The sequence below is a fragment of the Bufo gargarizans genome, chromosome 5 (assembly GCF_014858855.1).
Source record: "Bufo gargarizans isolate SCDJY-AF-19 chromosome 5, ASM1485885v1, whole genome shotgun sequence".
Classification (NCBI taxonomy): Eukaryota; Metazoa; Chordata; class Amphibia; order Anura; family Bufonidae; genus Bufo; species Bufo gargarizans.
In genome coordinates this window covers 464,540,983-464,564,762 of record NC_058084.1, presented here as the reverse complement: position 1 = coordinate 464,564,762, position 23,780 = coordinate 464,540,983, and the positions used below count along the sequence as shown (strand labels likewise).

Here is a 23,780-nt window from a genome sequence, read left to right as displayed (position 1 = left end):
ATATACCGGATCCATCTGATCCGGAATAACGAATCCGGTATTTACATTTTTATAAAGATCAAAAGCGAAACTAGCTCCTCCTATATCCCGGCGCATGCGCAGACCAGAAATCCGGATCCGGCGATGCAGCAATTTCCAGAACACTTGGTACCGGATCAGTATTAATACATCTCTATGGATCCGGCAAGTGTGGTATTGTTCCGGGATTTTGTCCGGAAATACCGCAGCAAGCTGCAGGATTTTGTCCTGTCAAATACCGTACAAGGGACGGAACGGAAGACATCCTGATGCATTCTGAACGGATTGCTTTCCATTCAGAATGCATTAGGACAAAACGGATGCGTTTTTTTCCGGTATTGAGACCCTTTACCGGATTTCAATACCGGAAAAGAATAACACTAGTGTGAAAGTACTCTTAGACCTGTCAATCAACGGTGGAAAGAACCTGAAAAGTAATAGGTCAGTAGAAAAGTACATATCTCCTGTTTACGGCTCTTCCTTCTTACTGTATTACAATATAATCTATCATTTCTTTGATGACCGTGATAATACATAGTGCTTCACAGAACTGCAGGCCAACCTGCCAGTGCAACAAACTGAGCTCTGCTACATCTGAACATATTTTACTTGAATGACAACATGCTATATTATTAAACTCCAGTCACACGTATGCTTTAAATGTATACATGTAATTCAGTGGCCTTGGCTTAAATTGCGCAATGATTGCACACAGCACCTGAGCTCACGCCTCCTGGCATCTCCTTCTGGTTCAGTAACATGTTCTGCTGATTATCAATCTGGGAAGTGTTCTCTTTATATTGCCCAGTATATGGTGGCCTAAAAAACTAAACGGTGCAGAAGCACTGCCCTAGAGGAGCTCAGCTAAGTTATTAGGCTACTTTCACACTTGCGTTCGGAGCGGATCCGTCTGGTATCTTCACAGACGGATCCGCTCCTATAATGCAAACGATGGTATCTGTTCAGAACGGATCCGTCTGCATTATATTTCAGAAAAAAGTCTAAGTCTAATTGTTAGTCAGACGGATCCGTCCAGACTTACATTGAAAGTCAATGGGGGACGGATCCGTTTGAAATTGCACCATATTGTGTCAACGTCAAACGGATCCGTCCCCATTGACTTCCATTGTAAGTCTGGACGGATCCGTTTGGCTCTGCACGGCCAGGCGGACACGAAAACGCTGCAAGCAGCGTTCGGGTGTCCGCCTGCTGAGCGGAGCGGAGGCCAAACGCTGCCAGACTGATGCATTCTGAGCGGATCCGTTCGGGGCCGCTTGTGAGAGCCTTCAAACGGAACTCACAAGCCGAACCCCGAACGCAAGTGTGAAAGTAGCCTTAGGGATGCTTCTGTCAGCACAATGTTGACCGATTCTAAGAGCAACCAGCAGAAATTTTTAAGGGAACCTGTCAGCGGCAAAACCCACCCCGAGCTGCCAGCAGTACCTTCAAGTAGCCGGCAGTGTGTTTCTAATGATGATTTTCTTCCTGCAGTCAGATGCGGTAAAAGCAGGAAAAAAATTTCTTTTATCCTCCGTCCGCGCTATTTTCGAGTCACTCTTGAAGTCAAGCGGGCAGCGGCCTCATTGCTTTAAGTCAAGGTAAGGTTACTTTCACACTAGCGTTCGATCGGATCCGTTCTGAACGGATCCGCTCATATTAATGCAGACGGTGGCTCCGTTCAGAACGGATCCGTCTGCATTAGAACTTAGAAAATTTTTCTAAGTGTGAAAGTAGCCTGAGCGGATCCGTTCCGACTTTACATTGAAAGTCAATGGGGGACGGATCCGCTTGAAGATTGAGCCATATGGTGTCATCTTCAAGCGGATCCGTCCCCATTGACTTACATTGTAAGTCGGAACGGATCCGCTCGCCTCCGCACGGCCAGGCGGACACCCGAACGCTGCAAGCAGCGTTCAGGTGTCCGCTCACTGAGCGGAGCGGAGGCTGAGCGCTGGCAGACGGATGCATTCTCAGTGGATCCGCCTCCACTGAGAATGCATTAGGGCCAGACGGCTGCGTTCAGGGCCGCTCGTGAGCCCCTTCAAACGGAGCTCACGAGAGGACACCTGAACGCAGGTGTGAAAGGAGCCTAACCGCGTCCCCTTCCCTGACCCTTCGCTGTGACTGCCAGCGCTTATGCCCGACAGCCGTCTGTCAGTCACAGGGGAAGGGGCAATATATTTTGGTTTAGGTCATGTTTTTTTTTTTTTAAAGAAGACCTTCGGCGGAAATGTCTTTCTAGTACCTCATCATATGATTATCTAGCAAATTATGGACTTTCTTTACTTATATATTTTACTTATAGACCTGCAGTCCAGCCCCTAGATTAAAGGGGGTTTATGGGTGTACCATATTAATGAGCTATCCTCAGGATAGGTCAATATAAATCCCAGCACCCCCTCCAATAAATTTTTGAAATCTCGTTTATTGGTCACATAGCCTAGGTGCATTCAAATGAACGGGCCTTGACTGCAATACCAAGTATAACCACTATAAAGTGTATGGCGCTGTGCTTGGTAAGCTGCACACTGCAGGACCGCGGCCTCGTCAAACAGCAGATTGGTTTCTCACTTCCAGTGGCAGAGCTTGGAGCCAGACTGGCTAAACAGGAATATGCACGGGTCATAGTTGGGATTTGAATTTTGGGTCTGGTTCGGGGTAAGGAATATTAGGATCTGGTCCGGGGTCTGAATTGTCGGGGCCTGGCCTAGGGTTTCAAAATTGGGGTCCAGAATAATTTTGGGGTCTGGTCTAGATAAATAGAGCATGCCATGCTATTCTAGCCTTTAGAGGTAAATGGCATCTGATATCACTGATGCGGACAATACCCTTCCCTGATACTGTCCTCAATGTACAGTCCTCATAGTAAGGACAAGAAGATTGTAAATTCAGACAAACCTCAACCCAGGACAAACTAAAGTTTCCCTATAAAAAAAAAATAATAATAATTTTGGCAACTACGGGTAGAGCCAGTAACAAATTCTGCCCATTGTGTGATTATCCTTCCTTCAATTTTCTCATAAAAAAAAAAAGCTTAGAGAATTTTTCGGACTTGGATTTCAATGCCCAATTCTGTTGTTCTTGGGTAGATAAGCCGCTGGCTGAAGCGATTGGCAGGGGCTTTCTCCCCCTCCCCATAAACTGCATATGCATAGTCGGCTGAGCCAAGCATTCATATGTATGGAAAAATCGGGAGAGGTAGCTATCAGTCAAACGTTCAGCCAACAGTTATTACATGGGTACGGCCAGATTAGGTGCCCACTGCAGCCCCATCCACATCACACAGAGTGACAGGGTCCTATCATGAGTGACAACATGCCATGCACCAGTACATTCACCTATACACTCCGACAAGTAGAACGAGACCTTACAGACCATCAATGCAGGACGCGAGGCAGTTGTCCTGCCCCATCGCTACTCCCAGGAAGAACATGCTGATCTATGTCCTATCTCATGTACAGGAAAACAGTCCCCCTCAAAAATGCATCTTTAGGACTTCATTGCTCACAATCGTAAAACACTGCCCAGCAATGATATGGACAAAGCACTGTGCAGTCCCACTCTAGGCGATGCCGACTAACCCACGGGTAATGCTGTAGTTGTCGTGAAGTTTATGTCCAAGACTTCTGTCCTCTGGTGCCTGCACCCAAAGCAACTGAAAAAAAGGAACTGGGAGCAAGGAGAAGTGTGTGGGGTCTGGAGCCTGAATTGTGGGGCCTGGTCTGGAGTCTGGTCTAAAAGGTTTTTACAGCCTTTATAAAAATTCTAATTTCAACTTGAAATGGCGTCAGATCATTGCTTCTGCGATCCTCTCCTCACTGTAAGGACTCTAAGAATATTCTGGAAAACAATGTATATTCTGATAAACCTTGCCCCATGAGTTTTGGTAGAAAAAAATAACGTTTTGAATATACTGTATGTACAGCGGTGTCGACACGTAACAGTTCATTTATCTCGACGTGGCCAGATACGTGTAACATGAAATATATTGCCTAACTAATTCCAACACAATATCTCAACTTTACAGATACCAAATGTGCCTACAATACAACTGTTCGGACAACAGGCGGTGCAGTGTGTTACTAGCATGACGCGGAGTAATAAAGTCAAGACCCGGTAATGGAACTAGAACTGTGAAATCCACTACAGCCAAAGGGCATTTCCGTGGTCTCTGTCTGTTCAACGATGATGTTGCTGCTGTATCCAATTCTATCATGTGTACTACTGTCTGCTGAGCGTCTGTGTCCAATCATATTCTGATACTATCTGCTGAGCTGTGTATCCACAGATGTAGCACGGTTAACACTCAAACTCTTAACTCAAATTACTTAACTCTTCGGGTTATCTTGAAACAAAAGCCATTGAAAAGCAATTGAAGGTGTTTGCTTAACGCATTTAGTTTAGATAACACGTCTCATAAAGCATGAGTGTTAACTTTACTACATCTGTACTTCTGTCATGTGTGATACTGTCTGCTCACCTGTGTATCTAACCGTTTAGGGGCCTGGCAGTGTAAACGTGATCACGCCTGCCTGGCCCTGTCAATCAAAATGTCCTTTAACACAAGCTTTATAACAAAGAGCTAATACAGACAGGCCGAACCGAGTGATGAGTACGTAGCACTGACCATGCACAATACATATTCGTAGTGACAGGCTACCAGCAGGCGTGGTACAGAAGCTGCACTGTCTCACACCTCGGTCCTCTCAATATGCTGCCGCGCTGTCACGTTGATTGCACACGTTTCGTGCAGGTAATTTCAGGCTCTGACCACTTCTTGCTATTGTCCTTCATCCAAATAAAAACTGCCAGCGAACAGATTATATTCTTTTAAATCCAGCTTAGCTGCGATCGTTCTGCACAGCCGCCATCTGTTCAGGTATAGCCATTTGCTAATAGTGATGTCCCGAACTATTCGCCGGCGAACATCGCTTGTTCGCGTTCGCCGCGGCGGGCGAACATATGCGATGTTCGTTCCGCCTCCTATACGTCATCATTGAGCAAACTTTGACCTTGTATTTCACAGTCAGCAGACACATTCCAGCCAATCAGCAGCAGACCCTCCCACCGCCTATCAAAAATGCAAGGACAGCATCCATCTGAGATTAATTCTGAAGCTGCAGTGTCACAAAGTTGTAATCACAATGCGATTAATACACGTTCGCGAACATTTGCGGAAATTCGCATTCGCGAACGGAAAATTTTATGTTCGCGACATCACTATTTGCTAAAATAACATATTTTTGGGGATTTAAAGGGAACGTTATTTTTCGCAACCATTTGTTTTATTTGCTTCTAAAATGCAAAATGAGGCAACTTTACAATGAGTCTACAGCTGCCATGACACCCATGTGTTTCCTTGGCAACAGACTACAAGCAAACCCTCTGTAGTCTGATCCTGCAGTTGTTCTCTCTCCTCTGTGTGCTTCTCCATAACATACGTTTGGTTGGTTAAGAAAAAGTAGGGGACAGATACAGTAGATAGACAGTTAAGCCTGTATTACATTTAGCAATCCTATAGGCCAGGGATGCCCAACCTGCGGCCCTCCAGCTGTTGCAAAACTACAACTCCCAGCATATCCAGACAGCTTACAGCTATCAGCCTACAGCAGGGCATGGTGGGAGTTGTAGTTTTACAACAGCCGGAGGGCCACAGGTTGAGCATCCTTGCTATAGGCGATTGTCTGGAAGAAAGCGTTCCTTACTGGCAATCGCCTGCTCGCTAGCGGAGCGCACCACTGCAATTACAAGCAGTGATCACCGCCACAGCATTGGGAGGAGCGATCGTTATGCCATCAATCGTCCCCATACTGAATCATTGTTTGCTGGCAGCGGATTGTGATGAGACAGCATGATCTGCTGCCGGCAAATCGTGATCTTTAAGCATGCTGAAAGATCCCGATTGCCCAATTCGTTCTTTGGGTAATAAGTGGCAGTATTAGACCGCCTGATGATAGCTAAGGGTACTTTCAGACTAGCGTTTTTATTTTCCGGTGCCGAGTTCCGTCCTAGGGGCTCAAGTCCGGAAAAGAACTGATCAGTTATATCCCCATGCATTCTGAATGGAGAGCAATCCGTTCAGGATGCATAAGGATGTCTTCAGTTCAGTCTTTTTGACTGATCAGGCTTTTCAGAAAACCGTAGCATGTTGTATTTTTACCTCCGGCCCAAAATCCGGAACACTTTGACTGAACGCCGATTTTCCCATTGACTTGTAATAACGTGTGTTCCGTCAAACCGGATCCGGCTTTTGCATGTTAAACCCGAAAAAAGTGATAAAAAAGTAAATGGCGGATCCGTTTTTTCCAATGCATTTTTTCATTGTGATCAAAATCCTGATCAGGATTCAAATGTAATCCGTTTTCACACGTTTTTCCGGATCCGGCGGGCAGTTCCAGAGACGGAATTGAACGCTGGATTCAAACAACGCTAGTGTGAAAGTAGCCTAACGAGCATTAGTAGGAACACTCGTTAGCGATCATCTGGAAGACAATCTGCCAGGGTAATACAGCCCTTAGACAGTATGACTGCAGGATCAGACTACGCAGGGTTTGTTTGCAGTCTGTTACCATGGAGACACACGGGTTTAGTAGAAACAAAACAATAGGAAATTGTTAATTAAAGGCTCCTGACAAAGTTAATTCATTTTTCCTTCTAGGTGAATTGCAGCAATAAAAAAAAATAATAAATTTGGTTGCCATGTTGGGCCAAACCTTTAAGTTGACCATGCGTGTAGTCATTTAGTCTAAGAATGCTGCCAAATTACTGCTAGAAGCTATGAATTAATTACTAGCATTAGGGTACTTTCACACTAGCGTTATTCTTTTCTGGTATTGAAATCCGGTAAAGGGGATCAATACCGGAAAATAACGCATCAGTTTTCTCCTAATGCATTCTGAATGGAGAGTAATCCGTTCAGGATGCATCAGGATGTCTTCAGTTCCGTCCCTTCTACGGTATTTTTTCCAGCCAAAATCCAGGAACAATACCGCACATAGAGATGTATTAATGCCGGATCCGGAAAAAAAGGATAATCAGTTGGCATACGGTTTGCCGGATCTGGCAGGAAGTTCTGGCAACGGAACTGCCTGACGGATTCTAACAATGCTAGTGTGAAAGTAGCCTTATCCAGCCGGTGTCAGACTCTGCAGGGACACGCCCCCAACAGGAAAAACCGATCATTGCAAATGGCTAGCAATTCATTCATAACTTCTAGCAGGAATAATAAAGGCAAAGAGCGATAAGAATAGAAGATGCTCCAGAATTGTTATTACATGGGGAATGCAATCAGTAGAAGGGTCAGGAGAGGTGACAGGTCCTCTTTCAAGGGGTATTTTCCCTGGTTGCTAAATAGTGCACAGAGCTGTATTAGTTGTGTATAACACAAAGGCTATCTTCACATCTGCGGTAGCAGTGATCCGGTAACCTGTTCCGGCAGGCAAGCAGAGAATCGCCCGGACACTGCTTGTTAGACGGGTGTGAACGGAATGTCTGTTGGACCCATTATACTTTAATGGGACCCACGGACATTCCATCCGCATCCTATTCATTCCGGCAGGCTGAAATATGCAGATGTGATGCTAGCCTAAGCTAGTTCTGGAACACCCCAGCTCCTGTCATTAGCAGAGGTGCGGGGAATCGGACACCACCGATTGGATATTGATGATCTATCCTAACAATAGGTCATCGTTATTAAAGTCCTGAAATGTCCCTTTAAAAGGGCATCTGTCAGCAGTTTTGTACCTATGACACTGGCCGACCTGTTACATGTGCGCTTGGCAGCTGAAGGCATCTGTTGGACCCATGTTCATACGTGGGGGCGTTTGATTGACAGGACCAGACAGGTGTAATGATGATGTTTTCACTGCCCGGCCCTGTCAATCAAAGTGCAGAGGGTGCAGCAGTTGCAGAGAGAGCTGAGCCTCTAGGTGTAATGGTAACGCCCCCGTTGCTCCTAAAGGCTCATTTGCATATATTAAAACATCCTTTTTCTCAGCAATGCGGACACATATGTACATGGGACCAACACAGATGCCTTCAGCTGCCGAGCGCACATGGAACAGGTCAGCCAGTGTCGTCTTCTCAGCGCTCATCGACCTCAGACCCCTACTTAAACAAGCACAAGCCTCGGTGTAGGTTTGTCATTAGTGTTTTATTTCGCAGTCAGGTTTCCCATTAATCTCTTCATTTAGATTTGACAGTTTCATTTACTGTGGAAAGCGTTTACAAAAAGCAGCTGGCACTACAGTCCGATAGCTGAACATGAAGCAATTAAATAAAGAGTAAAAAAAATAAAAAAAATCCGACAGACAAAAAAAAGAAAATGATTGCGGCTAAGAAATTAATATCCCAAACAATACAGATTTACATATTAATATTGAAGTTAGACTGACAAAGAATAACCGTGACCAGAATATACAGATTTTATAGACTTACAGCAAAGACAAATTGACTCTACAGGGCATCCTGAAAAAAAATGTAAAAATAAAAATAAAACAGGAAGCAGGGGAATTAACTCAGGGGCAGGAACATTCAGTGGATGTGGCATCAACCACTAGCTCAGTTACCAAGATTGGATAAGTACAGTAAAATCATGTTAACTCTACAGGCCAAACTGATAAAGAAGAAATACACAGGAAGTGACTAAGCAGGGGCGTTAACTCAGCTCTTCGGGGGCGGGAACATTCAGTGGATGTGGCATTACCCAGTAGCTCAGTTTACCTAGATAGGACAAGTACAGTAAAATCATATAAACTCTACATACAGGGCATTCTGACAAAGAAGAAATAAAGAGGAAGTGTCCAAGCAGTGTCTCTGCTCTTCAGGGGTGGGGACATTCACTTTTCTAAATAGGGAAATTTTCCTTTAAAATATGCAACTTCTAAAACTAGCAATTAGGGGAGATGCTAATCGGATTCACATATTTGTATGTGCATTTAGAGGTAAAGAAGTGATCACAGTTACAAGATTGTTTTGGAATGTAATTATAGCGTACAGAATGGATGACAACAAGGGCGTATAGACTGTATTCAAGTGCTCTGCATTTGGAAAAGACTTTATGTGCATTGTCCCTTTAAATGTAACATTTTATGACTTGGGGGGGTTGGAGGGAAGAGGATTGAAAGGTCACATGTAGAGTAGAACATGTGTTTAAATTAAAGGGGAATTATAGGATTACAAAAACAGTACTGTTTTTACCGAAAACTGTGCCACTCTTGTCCAAAAGTTGTGAATGGCATTTCAATATTCAACTGAATGTAGCTGATCTGCAATACCAGACACAGCCTGTGGTCAACAGCGGCGCTGTTTCGGGAAGACAACAGACAAGTTTTCATTATCTTATAAGAGCTCCATGGCAGAAGAACCTCATGTGTGTGGTTCACCTAAAAGCTATAATAGATGCCTTTACAGGATTTTGGCTCAGATATGGGAACTTGCATGTAAGGGCCTTATTAAAAGAGAACCAGTCATCACAATATTCCCCTAAAATTACAACATCAGTGTATTAGCTTAATGGATAACAGTCACACCCACAAGACTGCCCCTAAAGAACCAAACAGAGGGGATTGAAGAGAAAGCACTTGGTGCATCACATGATCCCTCTCGACCAGTCAACAGACCATGAGATGTATTTCTTTTGCAATGTGGACTGTTTGTTACATGGTCACATGACTCTTTTCAAGCTGCTGACTGGCTCATAGGGATCATGTGATACATCATGTGACGCCACAGAAAAGCCGCTTCTCCCTTTGGGGGAGGTGTTTAGTGGGTGCAACTATACTCACTAATAGAACAGACTAAGAGGTCCCTTTAAATGGTTCACATATTTAGGATGCCTGCAATTTAAGGGGGGAATTTACAATGTGATTAATAAATATTGTAGCTCAGAAATTGTTTCAAATTTTACGTCTCTCTCGCCACATTGGAGGGTCATAGCGAGGCGACGTGGCTTCCCATAGAAAGACAGATATACCGTACCTCACGCCAGTCACTGCTGGAAAACTAGTTATGGCTTGCTTTCCTGGAGCACGGGTTGCGAAATGTGTCAAATTTATTAAGAGGTCTGAGCCTCTTTGGTGCCTCTTGCTCCTTCGCACTTTATGAAACGCCAGTCTTCCCCCATAATTAAAATCTCAGCAGATTCCACACAGAAAACGTACAAACCAACAGAAATAAGAAAGCTTTCCTTATACACCTGTACAAATAAAATATAATGTGACGAGGGTGATACTTTTTCAGACACGAGAAGGATGCGTTTTGCATGATTATACGTATTTATTACAATCCAGCGGTTGCACTTCTGCGCTAGATCAGATCCGCCAGGTCCTCGGGAATTATCTTTTGGGCCGGTCCATGTCGTCTATAGCTGCCAGCAGCTTCTGCCTGGCCTTTTTGTTTATGTGGGATCCAAGGCAAACGTTTACCAGGTTGGTGAGCTGCTTGGTGGAATATTCCTAGTGCAAAAGAGACAAGCGAGGGTTAAAATAATGTGCCAATGAAGAGTAAAAATGATCATTGTTAAAAGGGATATTCCGGTCATAAGCAATTATCACCGACTGCGGCCAGCAGTAGTTTGAATGACGGAGCGCGCTCCCTGCTAGTCCTCCTAAAGTCTATGGCGCTGATGGAGATACCCGCTCCATTCAAACTCTTCCTGGCTGCTATCTTGCAGGTGAGGGAACCAGGGTGCCATGGTGGTCCCAGCGCTGGGAACCTCCTTGATGTAGCAGTAATCACCTATCAAGTGCAGAGGTCATAATTGCTTATGAACGGAATACCCCTTTAAGGTGGACACTGCTGACATAGTATGTAGAGCTGCACAGATAATGCTTACGTCTAATTCCCGTATTCAACTGAACTGCTATCAGATTGTCGACCAAGAGCCTGGCCACCACATTCTGATCCTCACACCCTGAAAATGCAATAGCTTCAGGATATGCCACCACTTTGTGTTGGAAAAACATCTATAAAGGGGTTGTCAGGTTCAAAAACCCCATGTTTTCACACCCTTTTAGGAAAATCTAAGTTAAAAGAGGGGTCCACCAGTAAGGACCCTCAGCTACTAGGTCATTCTCCCTGGAGGACTCAATACATTCTTCCATTACTAATAATTCACTAATAGGATATCTGAAAAATAAGGTTTTTCTTTTAGGCGCCTATGTCAGCATGATCAACCATCTCAAACCAGTTAGGGCTCATCATGCTGATAAGAACCATAGCTTGATTATGAATATCCATGGCCTCAGTGCTGAGAAAAACACAATTTTATTTATACTGTATGCAAATAACCAAACTGGAGCACTGGGGGGCTGGCTAAATCCCTCGGAGCACCAGTTTCTTACACCTCTTCACCTTCAGTCCCTCCTGCGTTTTCCCTGGACTGACAGCGCTAGACATCGGGTATAGCCATGTCTTCTTTGCCTGCTCTCCCAGTTTCAGTGCTTGCTTTGTGTTCTCCTGCTGCTCTTCAAGCGCTGAGACCTGTCATCTGTGCCGTGCTATATCTCCTGATCTCAGCGCTTGATCAGTGTATCTTCTGCTGCATTGAGCAAGCAAGAGAGCAAATGGGCCTCCTTCATTGTGGGCCTCATTCATTATGCTCCCCAGTTTGTATTATTGACAGGTTCTGCTAAGGATGGCCCATCAATACTATGGTCCTGTAGACCTCCTGTACACAATGCAGGACATAACGGTGGTAATTGAGTTTAGGGTCATTGTTTTGTAACCTCAGTGCAAGACCTATTTGGTTTTGACCAAGGAAAGTCATGTTGAGGATCTCAGCACCCACACAAAATGAAGGCATTTGTTCTAAATCGCGGTGGAGAAGCTCACCCGGTGCTCCTTGATCCAGCGCTCCATGTCGTTCTCGGTCAGGTAATAGGCTTTGATGTAAGTCTCCACGAATTCCTTATCAGGGATTGGCCGGATGTCAGTCAACTTCTCCAGTTTCATCAGGAATTGCTGGAAATCGAGCTGCATCAGAGCTCGGCCCTCGTTGCTGCACTTCTTCACGTTGGCATAACTAGAGGAGATGAAAGAGCAGAAACAAGCAATAAATCTATAGGGCGAGGGAAAATAATAACCGTACCAGCTGCAGCCAACATCTGGACACCAACTGGATAAACAGCCTATGGCTGCGTGGGTTGGCCAGCTGGAGACCATTCTTCGAAAAAAAAGTATCTCTGAGTGACTACTTACTGCTGTGGATGTCCAGCTTCTGTGAAACTACCCCTCCAAGCATGCCATGACTTTCTGTCTGCTTGCAGCCACCACTAGGGGAGGCACATTGCAAACAGACTTAAACAGCTTCCATTGAATGCAGCAATAAAACCAGATGCAATGTGCTCCCCCTAGTAGCGGCTAGGGGCTATAACCCGTAAGACCCCAAAATAAACATAGCGCCAGGTCAGGCAAGCATGATGCCGCTCCTTTCACCTCTATGGGAGTGCCGGAGACAGTTGAGTACAGCCGTTGGCTATATCCGCAACTCCCGTAGAGATGAATGAAGCGCCAGTGTGCATGCTCAACCTACCGCTACGTTCATTTTGGAGGGGAAGCCAGGGATAGGAGACCAGAATACCCCTTCAATTCACATATGGCCGGTACTGAGAACCTGAATTTACCTCCATATGTGTGACTCATCTTAGGAGCCCCTCTTACTGTAAGATGCAGTCTCGTAGTCTTTTAAAGGTCCCAGCCATTGTTCAGTTAAAGGGGTTGTACAGGATTAAACGAAATATGGCTGCTTTCTTGCAAAAACAAACTCCACCTGTCTGTGGCATCGCAATTCTCTCCCATTCATTTCATAGGAGCTGAGCTGCAATACCAAACACGACGCATAGACAGGGGTGGTGCTCTTTCTGGAAGGTAGCGGCCATGTTTTTCTAACCCTGCACAGCCCCTTTAAAGGATTTTGTGCTCCAAATCATTTCTCCGACTGCTCAGTTTTCATGGTTATTTGAAGTGTGGGGACGGAGATTACCGTTCTCACCCAACCGTTGCATTACTTTTCGTTGCATTACTCATCCATCACTTCCGGTGTATGTAATAATGACATTTACCCTTCCACCAGTGTCCTATTGGCGAGCCGGATGCAGTGTTCCCACAGGATGTTGGAGACGGGAAGAGGGATCCGGACGTGTTTCGAGAGATCTGATAACTTCTTATTAAACCGCTCAAATTCCTGTAACACAACAAAGTCAGAATGACTATCCCGTCACACGGTAAGAGCCTTCATTTACTGTACTGACATACAGTGCACATAACATGTTACGTGTCAAATTAACGTTTGCTACATCTGTACACCCTATCAGCAGATGTACAGTGCAGGACTACCAGTCTTAAAGGGGTTCTCTGGAATTTTATACTGATGGCCCATGCTCAGGATAGGCTATCAATACCAGATTGGCAGAGATCCTGCACCCTGCAGACTCGTCGACTATCTGTTTGGGAGTTACTTTGGCACTGGAACTACACAATAACGGAGCTGGTTATTACAGCACTGCTGCCATCGAAGTGAACGGGCGCTGGAGCTACTCCTGAACAGCAGACTGGTGGGGGTGTTGGACCCCAGCCGATGGGATATTGATGGCCTCTCCTAAGGTCAGGCCACCAATAAAAATCCATTAGGGTTAAAGTTTGTGGGAGTCGAACGAGTGATAAATAAATGGCGAGAGGAGGATCCAATCTCCAAAATTAATCGCCTTGAGGTAGAGTGGATCTATAAGGCTACTTTCACACTTGCGTTTTGGCTTTCTGTTTGTGAGATCCCTTCAGGGTTCTCACAAGCGGTCCAAAACGGATCAGTTTTATCCTAATGCATTCTGAATGGAAAAGGATCCGTTCAGAATGCATCAGTTTGCCTCCGTTCAGCCTCCATTCCGCTCTGGAGGCGGACACCAAAACGCTGCTTGCACCGTTTTGATGTCCGCCTGGCGATGCGGAGGCAAACGCATCCGTCCTGGCACACAATGTAATTCAATGGGGACGGATCCGTTTTCACTGACACAATCTGGCACAATAGAAAACGGATCCGTCCCCCATTGACTTTCAATGGTGCTCAAGACGGATCTGCTTTGGCTATGTTACAGATAATACAAACGGATCCGTTCTGAATGGGTTCATGCGGTTGTATTATCTGAACGGAAGCGTTTGTGGGAAACGCGAGTGGGAAAATAGCCTAAATTGGACACTCTGCAACCTTCAGGGCTAAATATGGATTTTGATTTGAAACCCTCTTGCATGCCGAGAAAGAACTATTTTGCATGTATTTGTGTTTTTCATGTAAAATTATTTTATGTAAGAGGAGCATAGAATGGTAACAATATATAAATAATTAAATCCTTATAGTAGGTATATACTGGATGGTGTGAACAGGTATTGATTAGAGGGGCAGTAGGGATTTTTACGAATGGATTATGATAGTTATTTTCTATTGGCCATATTTGGACATGTGATTATGAAGTGGTAAGAATAGTCATTGTTAAGAGGGGGTGGGAAGATTTTGCTTGATAGCACTTATTTTAGGTGTATAAATGATGAATTTTTTTTCGTATGGTATTTTATTATTTTAATAATGTAATGTTGAAGATTTTAGATAGTTATTGGAATGGCTATGTAAATAAAGAGGATGTTAGGTAGGAGGAAGGAGGAGTTGAACCTAAAAAGCACGCTCCTGATGGGCGGGATATTGTCGCGCCCTGCCCTGTGGGTGTTCTGAGGAGATCTGTCAGAGTTGCTGCACGTGTTTTGTTGTGGGTTTGAACAGAATCACACCTTCTCCCAGGTGTTGTTCTTTAGGTAATTGGTGAGGCTATTTATTCCTCCCTCTCCCTATAGCCTTTGCGGGTTATAGTTCTACCTTGTGTGAGCTGTGGAAGTTTGGTGGATCGTCTGCTCCAACACATCTCTAGAGAAGTCCTTTTTCCTTCTGTGCCTGTTTTTACTAGGCCTCTAGTGTGACACTAGCCCCTTGGGTTGTTGAAGGAGCTGGGTGCCTCTTTCCCTCTTCCCTACAGCTGAGGGTTTGGTTCAGTGTGTTATAGCCTTAGGTATGTGGGCATGTGCATATCTACCATCGAGATATGCACATGGGCATAGCAGCTTAGGGAAAGTGTTTTAGGGATTGCTAGGAGGTGACCCCTTTGTTCCCTAGCATTTGGGGCCTAGTAATTTTTTTTTTTTTGCTTTGCCGTGTTCTGTTTCCTTCCCTTATCTTACCTACTGTGACAGATATGCACCCCTGACGAAGCAAAGGTGAAACCCCGGTCGGGTAATAGACGGGAAACCGGTCAAATTGTTTGACATGCTTGTAGTCCTCTCAAGTTTGTGAGTATAATAAAAGCTGGTTTTAGAAAAAAAAAATCTATTGCAGTGCTTCACTATCTTTGCCTATCTGGTTTGACCAATACAGGAGAGGCGAATAGATGTGTGGCGTGAAAACAGTGATTGGCGTATTGATGAATATCAACACATGCTAAAGTGGTCTGAGTGGAGTTGTTGGAGAGCAGCGCGGTTTCAAAATTGTAAAGGAGAAAGGATTACATACCATAGTGCTATCACGTAATAGGTAAAAAATATGGCTCTCACCTGCCCCTTCTCTGCTGTGAGCACAGAATGGCCGCACCAGGATGCGGATAACTTGAAATCCAAATGAAGAGAAAAAATCCAGCTCAGTTTCACAGAGGTTAAAACTGTACTTTATTTAGGCGGTTAAAATACATCCAGTGAGGGCTTACATCTCAGGTAGCCCGAAACGCGTAGACGAAGACTGGTTATACTGGATGTATTTTTAACCGCTTAAATAAAGTACCGTTTTAACCTCTGCGAAACTGAGCTGGATTTTTGCTCTTCATTTGGATACCATAGTGCTATGTATTAAGCCTCATACACATGTGCACTCATTCATTTCAATGGGGCTGCAAAAACTCCGGAGAGCACACCGTGTGCTTTCCGAATCCGTATGTCGTAAAAATGTGAACATGTCCTGTCCATTCTGCAGACAAACATTTTGACTATGGAGCCCATGGAAAGTTCGGGGATGCACACGGCCGGCATCCCTATTTTGCGAATCAATGATTCCACAATGATACCACAAAATACATACGGCTGTGTGCATGAGGCCTTAATGGAATCGCTGGGGCTGTGTGCTAGGGACTGCCCACCCACCCACAGAGGGGGAAGAGACCAGAGCTATAGAGGGGTGAGTAACAAAGCTAACAAGGGTTAAAATGACACTGGAGAACAGCAATCTGTCCATTGATATAGCTTAAAATAATGCTGTGCAAGGGGTTATCAGAGGATGACGGCAGCAGTAAGGGTCTGCTCACACTGTGCTTGCAGTGTATGTCGTAGGTATATGTCAGGAAATACTCCTGCCATACAGTGGCCGACGTGTCGCAAAGACTCCCATTACGAGAACAGCATTCATTTTATTATGCGAGATGCCTTTTTTATAGGAAAGACCCCATAAAACATACCAGCATATACCTTCCCCCGCCAGAGAAGAACCAGCTCAGGCCGATCAGAGGACGACTCAAGAACATCTCTGGATGGCAGGTGCAGAGCACGTGCACACGTGGCCCTATGGTCTCTCCTCTGCAGTATGATAACTAGTAATGCTGATTACACAGGGCACCCAGAAATGACGCCCCCATTGGGCTGACTGTGGAGGCCTCATGGCGCAGATATATGCACAGAAGAGACCAAGTACCTTCAGTAAGGCGTCGACGTACACATTGTGCTGGGACATGATTTCCTTCACGTCCCATTTCACGTTCGCCATCAGTTGCAGGAGCTGTTCATAATCGATGGCTTTTGCAGCGACGATCCAGTAAATTGGCTTGCGCAGCTCACTGGCGGTGGACACGGTCTATAAAATACACACAAAAAAATAATACAAGAACATTAGTACAAAGGACAATGGTGGGGAGTATTAATGCTTTTTTATATTTTTTAACCATTCCCTTTCTTTGCCAACTGGACAACCTCTTTTAACCACTTCAGCCCCGCTAGGTGAAACCCCCTTCATGACCAGGCCACTTTTTACACTTCGGCACTACACTACTTTCACCGTTTATCGCTCGGTCATGCAACTTACCACCCAAATGAATTTTACCTCCTTTTCTTCTCACTAATGGAGCTTTCATTTGGTGGTATTTTATTGCTGCTGACATTTTTACTTTTTTTGTTATTAATCAAAATGTAACGATTTTTTTGCCAAAAAATGACATTTTTCACTTTCAGCTGTGAAATTTTGCAAAAAAAACGACATCCATATATAAATTTTTCGCTAAATTTATAGTTCTACATGTCTTTGATAAAAAAAAAATGTTTGGGCAAAAAAAAAATGGTTTGGGTAAAAGTTATAGCATTTACAAACTATGGTACAAAAATGTGAATTTCCGCTTTTTGAAGCAGCTCTGACTTTCTGAGCACCGGTCATGTTTCCTGAGGTTCTACAATGCCCAGACAGTAGAAAAACCCCACAAATGACCCCATTTCGGAAAGTAGACACCCTAAGGTATTCGCTGATGGGCATAGTGAGTTCATAGAACTTTTTATTTTTTGTCACAAGTTAGCGGAAAATGATGATGATTTTTATTTTTTATTTTTTTTCTTACAAAGTCTCATATTCCACTAACTTGCGACAAAAAATAAAAAATTCTAGGAACTCACCATGCCCCTCACAGAATACCTTGGGGTGTCTTCTTTCCAAAATGGGGTCACTTGTGGGGTAGTTATACTGCCCTGGCAATTTAGGGGCCCAAATGTGTGAGAAGAACTTTGCAATCAAAATGTGTAAGAAATGACCGGTGAAATCCGAAAGGTGCACTTTGGAATATGCGCCCCTTTGCCCACCTTGGCAGCAAAAAAGTGTCACACATGTGGTATCGCCGTACTCAGGAGAAGTTGGGGAATGTGTTTTGGGGTGTCATTTTACATATACCCATGCTGGGTGAGAGAAATATCTTGGCAAAAGACAACTTTTCCCATTTTTTTATACAAAGTTGGCATTTGACCAAGATATTTTTCTCACCCAGCATGGGTATATGTAAAATGACACCCCAAAACACATTGCCCAACTTCTCCTGAGTACGGCGATACCAGATGTGTCACACTTTTTTGCTGCCAAGGTGGGCAAAGGGGCACATATTCCAAAGTGCACCTTTCGGATTTCACCGGTCATTTCTTACACATTTTGATTGCAAAGTTCTTCTCACACATTTGGGCCCCTAAATTGCCAGGGCAGTATAACTACGCCACAAGTGACCCCATTTTGGAAAGAAGACACCCCAAGGTATTCCGTGAGGGGCATGGCGAGTTCCTAGAATTTTTTATTTTTTGTCGCAAGTTAGTGGAATATGAGACTTTGTAAGGAAAAAAGAAAAATCATCATTTTCCGCTAAATTGTGACAAAAAATAAAAAATTCTAGGAACTCGCCGTGCCCCCCACGGAATACCTTGGGGTGTCTTCTTTCCAAAATGGGGTCACTTGTGGCGTAGTTATACTGCCCTGGCAATTTAGGGCCCCAAATGTGTAAGAAGTACCTTGAAATCAAAATGTGTAAAAAATGGCCTGCGAAATCTGAAAGGTGCCCCTTTGCCCACCTTGGCTGCAAAAAAGTGTCACACATGTGGTATCGCCGTACTCAGGAGAAGTTGGGGAATGTGTTTTGGGCTGTCATTTTACATATACCCATGCTGGGTGAGAGAAATATCTTGGCAAAAGACAACTTTTCCCATTTTTTTTATACAAAGTTGGCATTTGACCAAGATATTTTTCTCACCCAGCATGGGTATATGTAAAATGACACCCCAAAACACATTGCCCAACTTCTCCTGAGTACGGCTATACCAGATGTGTGACACTTTTTTGCAGCCTAGATGCGCAAAGGGGCCCAAATTCCTTTTAGGAGGGCATTTTTAGACATTTGGATCCCAGACTTCTTCTCACACTTTCGGGCCCCTAAAAAGCCAGGGCAGTATAAATACCCCACATGTGACCCCACTTTGGAAAGAAGACACCCCAAGGTATTCAATGAGGGGCCTGGAGAGTTCCTAGAATTTTTTTTTTTTTGCATAAGTTAGCGGATATTGATTTTTTTTGTTTTTTTTCTCACAAAGTCTCACTTTCCGCTAACTTAGGACAAAAATTTCAATCTTTCATGGACTCAATATGCCCCTCACGGAATACCTTGGGGTGTCTTCTTTCCGAAATGGGGTCACATGTGGGGTATTTATACTGCCCTGGCTTTTTAGGGGCCCTAAAGCGTGAGAAGTCTGGAATATAAATGTCTAAAAATGTTTACGCATTTGGATTCCGTGAGGGGTATGGTGCGTCCATGTGAGATTTTATTTTTTGACACAAGTTAGTGGAATATGAGACTTTGTAAGAAAAAACGAAAACAAAAACAAACAAAAAATTTCCGCTAACTTGTGCCCAAAAAAATGGCTGAATGGAGCCTTACCAGGGGGGGAGTGATCAATGACAGGGGGGTGATCACCCATATAGACTCCCTGATTACCCCCCTGTCATTGATCACCCCCCCTGTAAGGCTCCATTCAGACATCCGCATGATTTTTTACGGATCCATGGATACATGGATCGGATCCACAGAACGCATGCGGACGTCTGAATGGAGCCTTACAGGGGGGTTATCAATGACAGGGGGTGATCAGGGTAATCAGGGTGATCACCCCCCTGTCACTGATCACCCCCCCTGTAAGGCTCCATTCAGACATCCGCATGATTTTTTATGGATCCATGGATACATGGATCGGATCCACAAAACGCATGCGGACGTCTGAATGGAGCCTTACAGGGGGGTTATCAATGACAGGGGGTGATCAGGGTAATCACCCCCCTGTCACTGATCACCCCCCCTGTAAGGCTCCATTCAGACGTCCGCATGATTTTTACGGATCCATGGATACATGGATCGGATCCACAGAACGCATGCAGACGTCTGAATGGAGCCTTACAGGGGGGTTATCAATGACAGGGGGTGATCAGGGTAATCAGGGTGATCACCCCCCTGTCACTGATCACCCCCCCTGTAAGGCTCCATTCAGACATCCGCATGATTTTTTACGGATCCATGGATACATGGATCGGATCCACAAAACGCATGCGGACGTCTGAATGGAGCCTTACAGGGGGGTTATCAATGACAGGGGGTGATCAGGGTAATCAGGGTGATCACCCCCCTGTCACTGATCACCCCCCTGTAAGGCTCCATTCAGACATCCGCATGATTTTTTACGGATCCATGGATACATGGATCGGATCCACAGAACGCATGCGGACGTCTGAATGGAGCCTTACAGGGGGGTTATCAATGACAGGGGGTGATCAGGGTAATCAGGGTGATCACCCCCCTGTCACTGATCACCCCCCCTGTAAGGCTCCATTCAGACGTCCGCATGATTTTTTACGGATCCATGGATACATGGATCGGATCCACAGAACGCATGCGGACGTCTGAATGGAGCCTTACAGGGGGGTTATCAATGACAGGGGGTGATCAGGGTAATCAGGGTGATCACCCCCCTGTCACTGATCACCCCCCCTGTAAGGCTCCATTCAGACGTCCGCATGATTTTTACGGATCCATGGATACATGGATCGGATCCGTAAAAATCATGCGGACGTCTGAATGGAGCCTGACAGGGGGGTGATCAATGACAGGGGGTGATCAGGGAGTGTATATGGGTGATCACCCCCCTGTAAGGCTCCATTCAGACGTCCGCATGATTTTTACGGATCCATGGATACATGGATCGGATCCGTAAAAATCATGCGGACGTCTGAATGGAGCCTGACAGGGCGGTGATCAATGACAGGGGGTGATCAGGGAGTGTATATGGGTGATCACCCGCCTGTCATTGATCACCCCCCTGTAAGGCTCCATTCAGACGTCCGCATGATTTTTACGGATCCATGGATACATGGATCGGATCCGTAAAAATCATGCGGACGTCTGAACGGAGCCTGACAGGGGGGTGATCAATGACAGGGCGGTGATCAATGACAGGGGGGTGATCTGGGAGTTTATATGGGGTGATCAGGGGTTTATAAGGGGTTAATAAGTGACGGGGGGGGGGGGGTGTAGTGTGGTGTTTGGTGGGACTGTACTGACCTACCTGAGTCCTCTGGTGGTCGATCCTAACAAAAGGGACCACCAGAGGACCAGGTAGGAGGTATATTAGACGCTGTTATGAAAACAGCGTCTAATATACCTGTTAGGGGTTAAAAAATTCGGATCTCCAGCCTGCCAGCGAGCGATCGCCGCTGGCAGGCTGGAGATCCACTCGCTTACCTTCTGTTCCTGTGAGCGCGCGCGCCTGTGTGCGCGCGTTCACAGGAAATCTCGCGTCTCGCGAGATGACGCGCCGATGCGTCCAGGAGGAATAAATCAACCACCTCCCGGACGCATCGGCGCGTTAGGCGGTCGGGAGGTGGTTAAAGGGGTTGCTGCATGAAAAATATTCTACAGTTTTCAAACCAGCCCCTGGATCTGAATACTTTTGTAATTGCATGTAATTAAAAATTGTGTATAGCCAATGAGTTATTCAATGAAATCTATCTGTATAGCGCCACCTGCTGTTTGCTCTTTTCCTAATTCCACTGAGATGGACGCACATGCTCAGTTCCATCTTTCAACTGCCGCCAGCTGCAGCAGGAAGGACACGCCCCCTGAGAAAGGACACACCCCCTGAGCTGCCAGCTTGAAATAAATCTAGCAGAACAATTGGAGCAATGAATGAGGAGATCTCTGGATCCATGTGAGGTACAGGGCCGGTTCTAGCTTTGTTAGAAAGAGGTTGTTCCGCACTAGATGACATGTGATTTGTATTTTTTACATTATTCATGGTATAACCCCTTTAAGGTAATATCCAGAGGATCCCTTATACATATCTGACTCCTGCACCATGGAGGCCTGTGGCTCTCTGCATTCAGTTCTATGAGAGTTAAGCCTCATGCACACAAACGTTGTTTGGATCCGCATTTTCTGCGGCTCGGATGCGGATCCATTCACTTCAATGGGGCTGCAAAAAATGCGGACAGCACTCTGTGTGCTATCCGCATCCGTTGCCTCAAAAAAATAATAATAGAACTACTCTAATATAATATAGAACTGTCCTATTCTTGTCCGTTTTGCAGATAAGAATAGATATTTCTATTATGGGTGGTCCATTCCGTTCCACAAACTGCACAACGCACACGGGCGGCATCAGAGTTTTGCGGATCCGCAATTTGAGGGCCGCCACCTCTCCAGTCATTCTATGAGGACACTACTGACTGCCTCAACAGGCAGGATGTGGGTCGGGGGAGATAGGTGCTAGTCCCAGTGTTGGCACCCACATTTGGAAGACATTTATCCTACGGAAACGTCTAAGTTGGAAATACGTAAGTGTTTTGCAATAAAACATTCGGTCTTTCGTGTATTCTCCGTTTGCAAGATCTCAGCCAAATGTGAACAATCATCTTTACTTCCAGAGGCTGAGAATCCATCCTGAGTAACGCAGATCTGTAGTTGTGCCAGTTAGACATTATCAGGACAGCAAAACATGGCTTCTGTCCTCCAACAACACTGCCACACCCGTTCACAGGTTGTATGTGGTACTGCAGCTGAGCCCTATTCGCTTCAATGGACCTGAGCTGCAATACCAGGGCGCAACCCATAGACAAGAGTGGCGCTGTTTCTGGAAGAAAGCAGCCATGTGTTTTCTAATCACGTACACTCTGTAGAACAAGCATGATGCTACAACATGTTAACTGACAAGCTCGGCTCTGCTACGTTATTACATGTCACTGACTACACACAATGTGATTGGCGTTTTATTCAGTGTCCCGTGTAGTGAGCCGAGCTGGAAGGAATCAGTGATTGCAAATGTCAATTATCATGTGTCACATCCTCATCACATGTTCTGCTTTGGAAAATGAGAATCACAGCTTTTGAAGAAGGACCAGCACCCCCCCCCCCTCCCCCCACCGCGACTGAAGCAGTGGATCTCGCCAGCCTATTCTCTATCTAATACAATAACATGCTGAAAACCTGCAGAATTCTAGCTCTTTATACCCCGAAATAGAAGAAGAGAACCAGTTCAGTGCGGAGTTCGCTAATGCGGCAGAGTCGAGATATAATACACTCTAAGGGCTCATGCGCACGGCCGTAGCCATTTCTGCGGTCCGCCAATTGCACACCAGATCACGGTGCGGACCCACCGACTTTGGTGAAGCATAGGACAATTCTAGAAGTATCTTTTGTGACGCAGCTGTAAGGAAGGGCTTCCGTATCCGTGCAGCCGAGCCACAAAAGATAGGACATGTCCGCAACAAATGGACCACAGGCCCATTGAAGTCAATGGGCCCACACCGTGATGTGGCGTGCACACGGCCAATATCCGTGTTTTTCAGCAACCCCATAAAACACTTACGGTTGTGTGATTGCACCTTGACATTGTTTATGGGGACACGCTCTGACTTACATTGTTATAGGGGTAATGATACTGTATGGGCAGGGGTGAGGATCATCTCATGTGGCCCCCGGCTCCCTGCCAGAGCATATAGTGCAAAAGCTAATGACCGCTTCCATTATGCAAGTGGTCATTAGCATGCAGGAGGCACAGGAAGATGAGAACAGCGCTGCGCTGGCTGTACTCACCTTCCCTGGTCTTCTTCCGGGCTCCGCTCTGTGTCCTGACATGTACAGTGCAGGCGCGCACTCTGACCGGACGCTATGCTCTGTCAGGTCACA

At 45.3% G+C, this 23,780-nt stretch overlaps 1 protein-coding gene across 1 annotated transcript in view; it reads right to left on the bottom strand.

Annotated features, from left to right (window-relative positions):
• Positions 1 to 8,151: 8,151 nt before the first annotated feature.
• Positions 8,152 to 23,780, bottom strand: part of VPS50 (VPS50 subunit of EARP/GARPII complex) — a 174,515-nt gene continuing 158,886 nt past the window's right edge. The window contains exons 25-28 of the mRNA XM_044293698.1: positions 16,730 to 16,888; positions 13,080 to 13,201; positions 11,851 to 12,040; positions 8,152 to 10,472 (exon numbers count right to left, since the gene is read on the bottom strand). Of these exons, the coding sequence (XP_044149633.1) occupies positions 10,353 to 10,472; positions 11,851 to 12,040; positions 13,080 to 13,201; positions 16,730 to 16,888 (591 nt within the window). The 3' untranslated portion in view covers positions 8,152 to 10,352. The remainder of the gene's footprint in view (positions 10,473 to 11,850; positions 12,041 to 13,079; positions 13,202 to 16,729; positions 16,889 to 23,780) is intronic.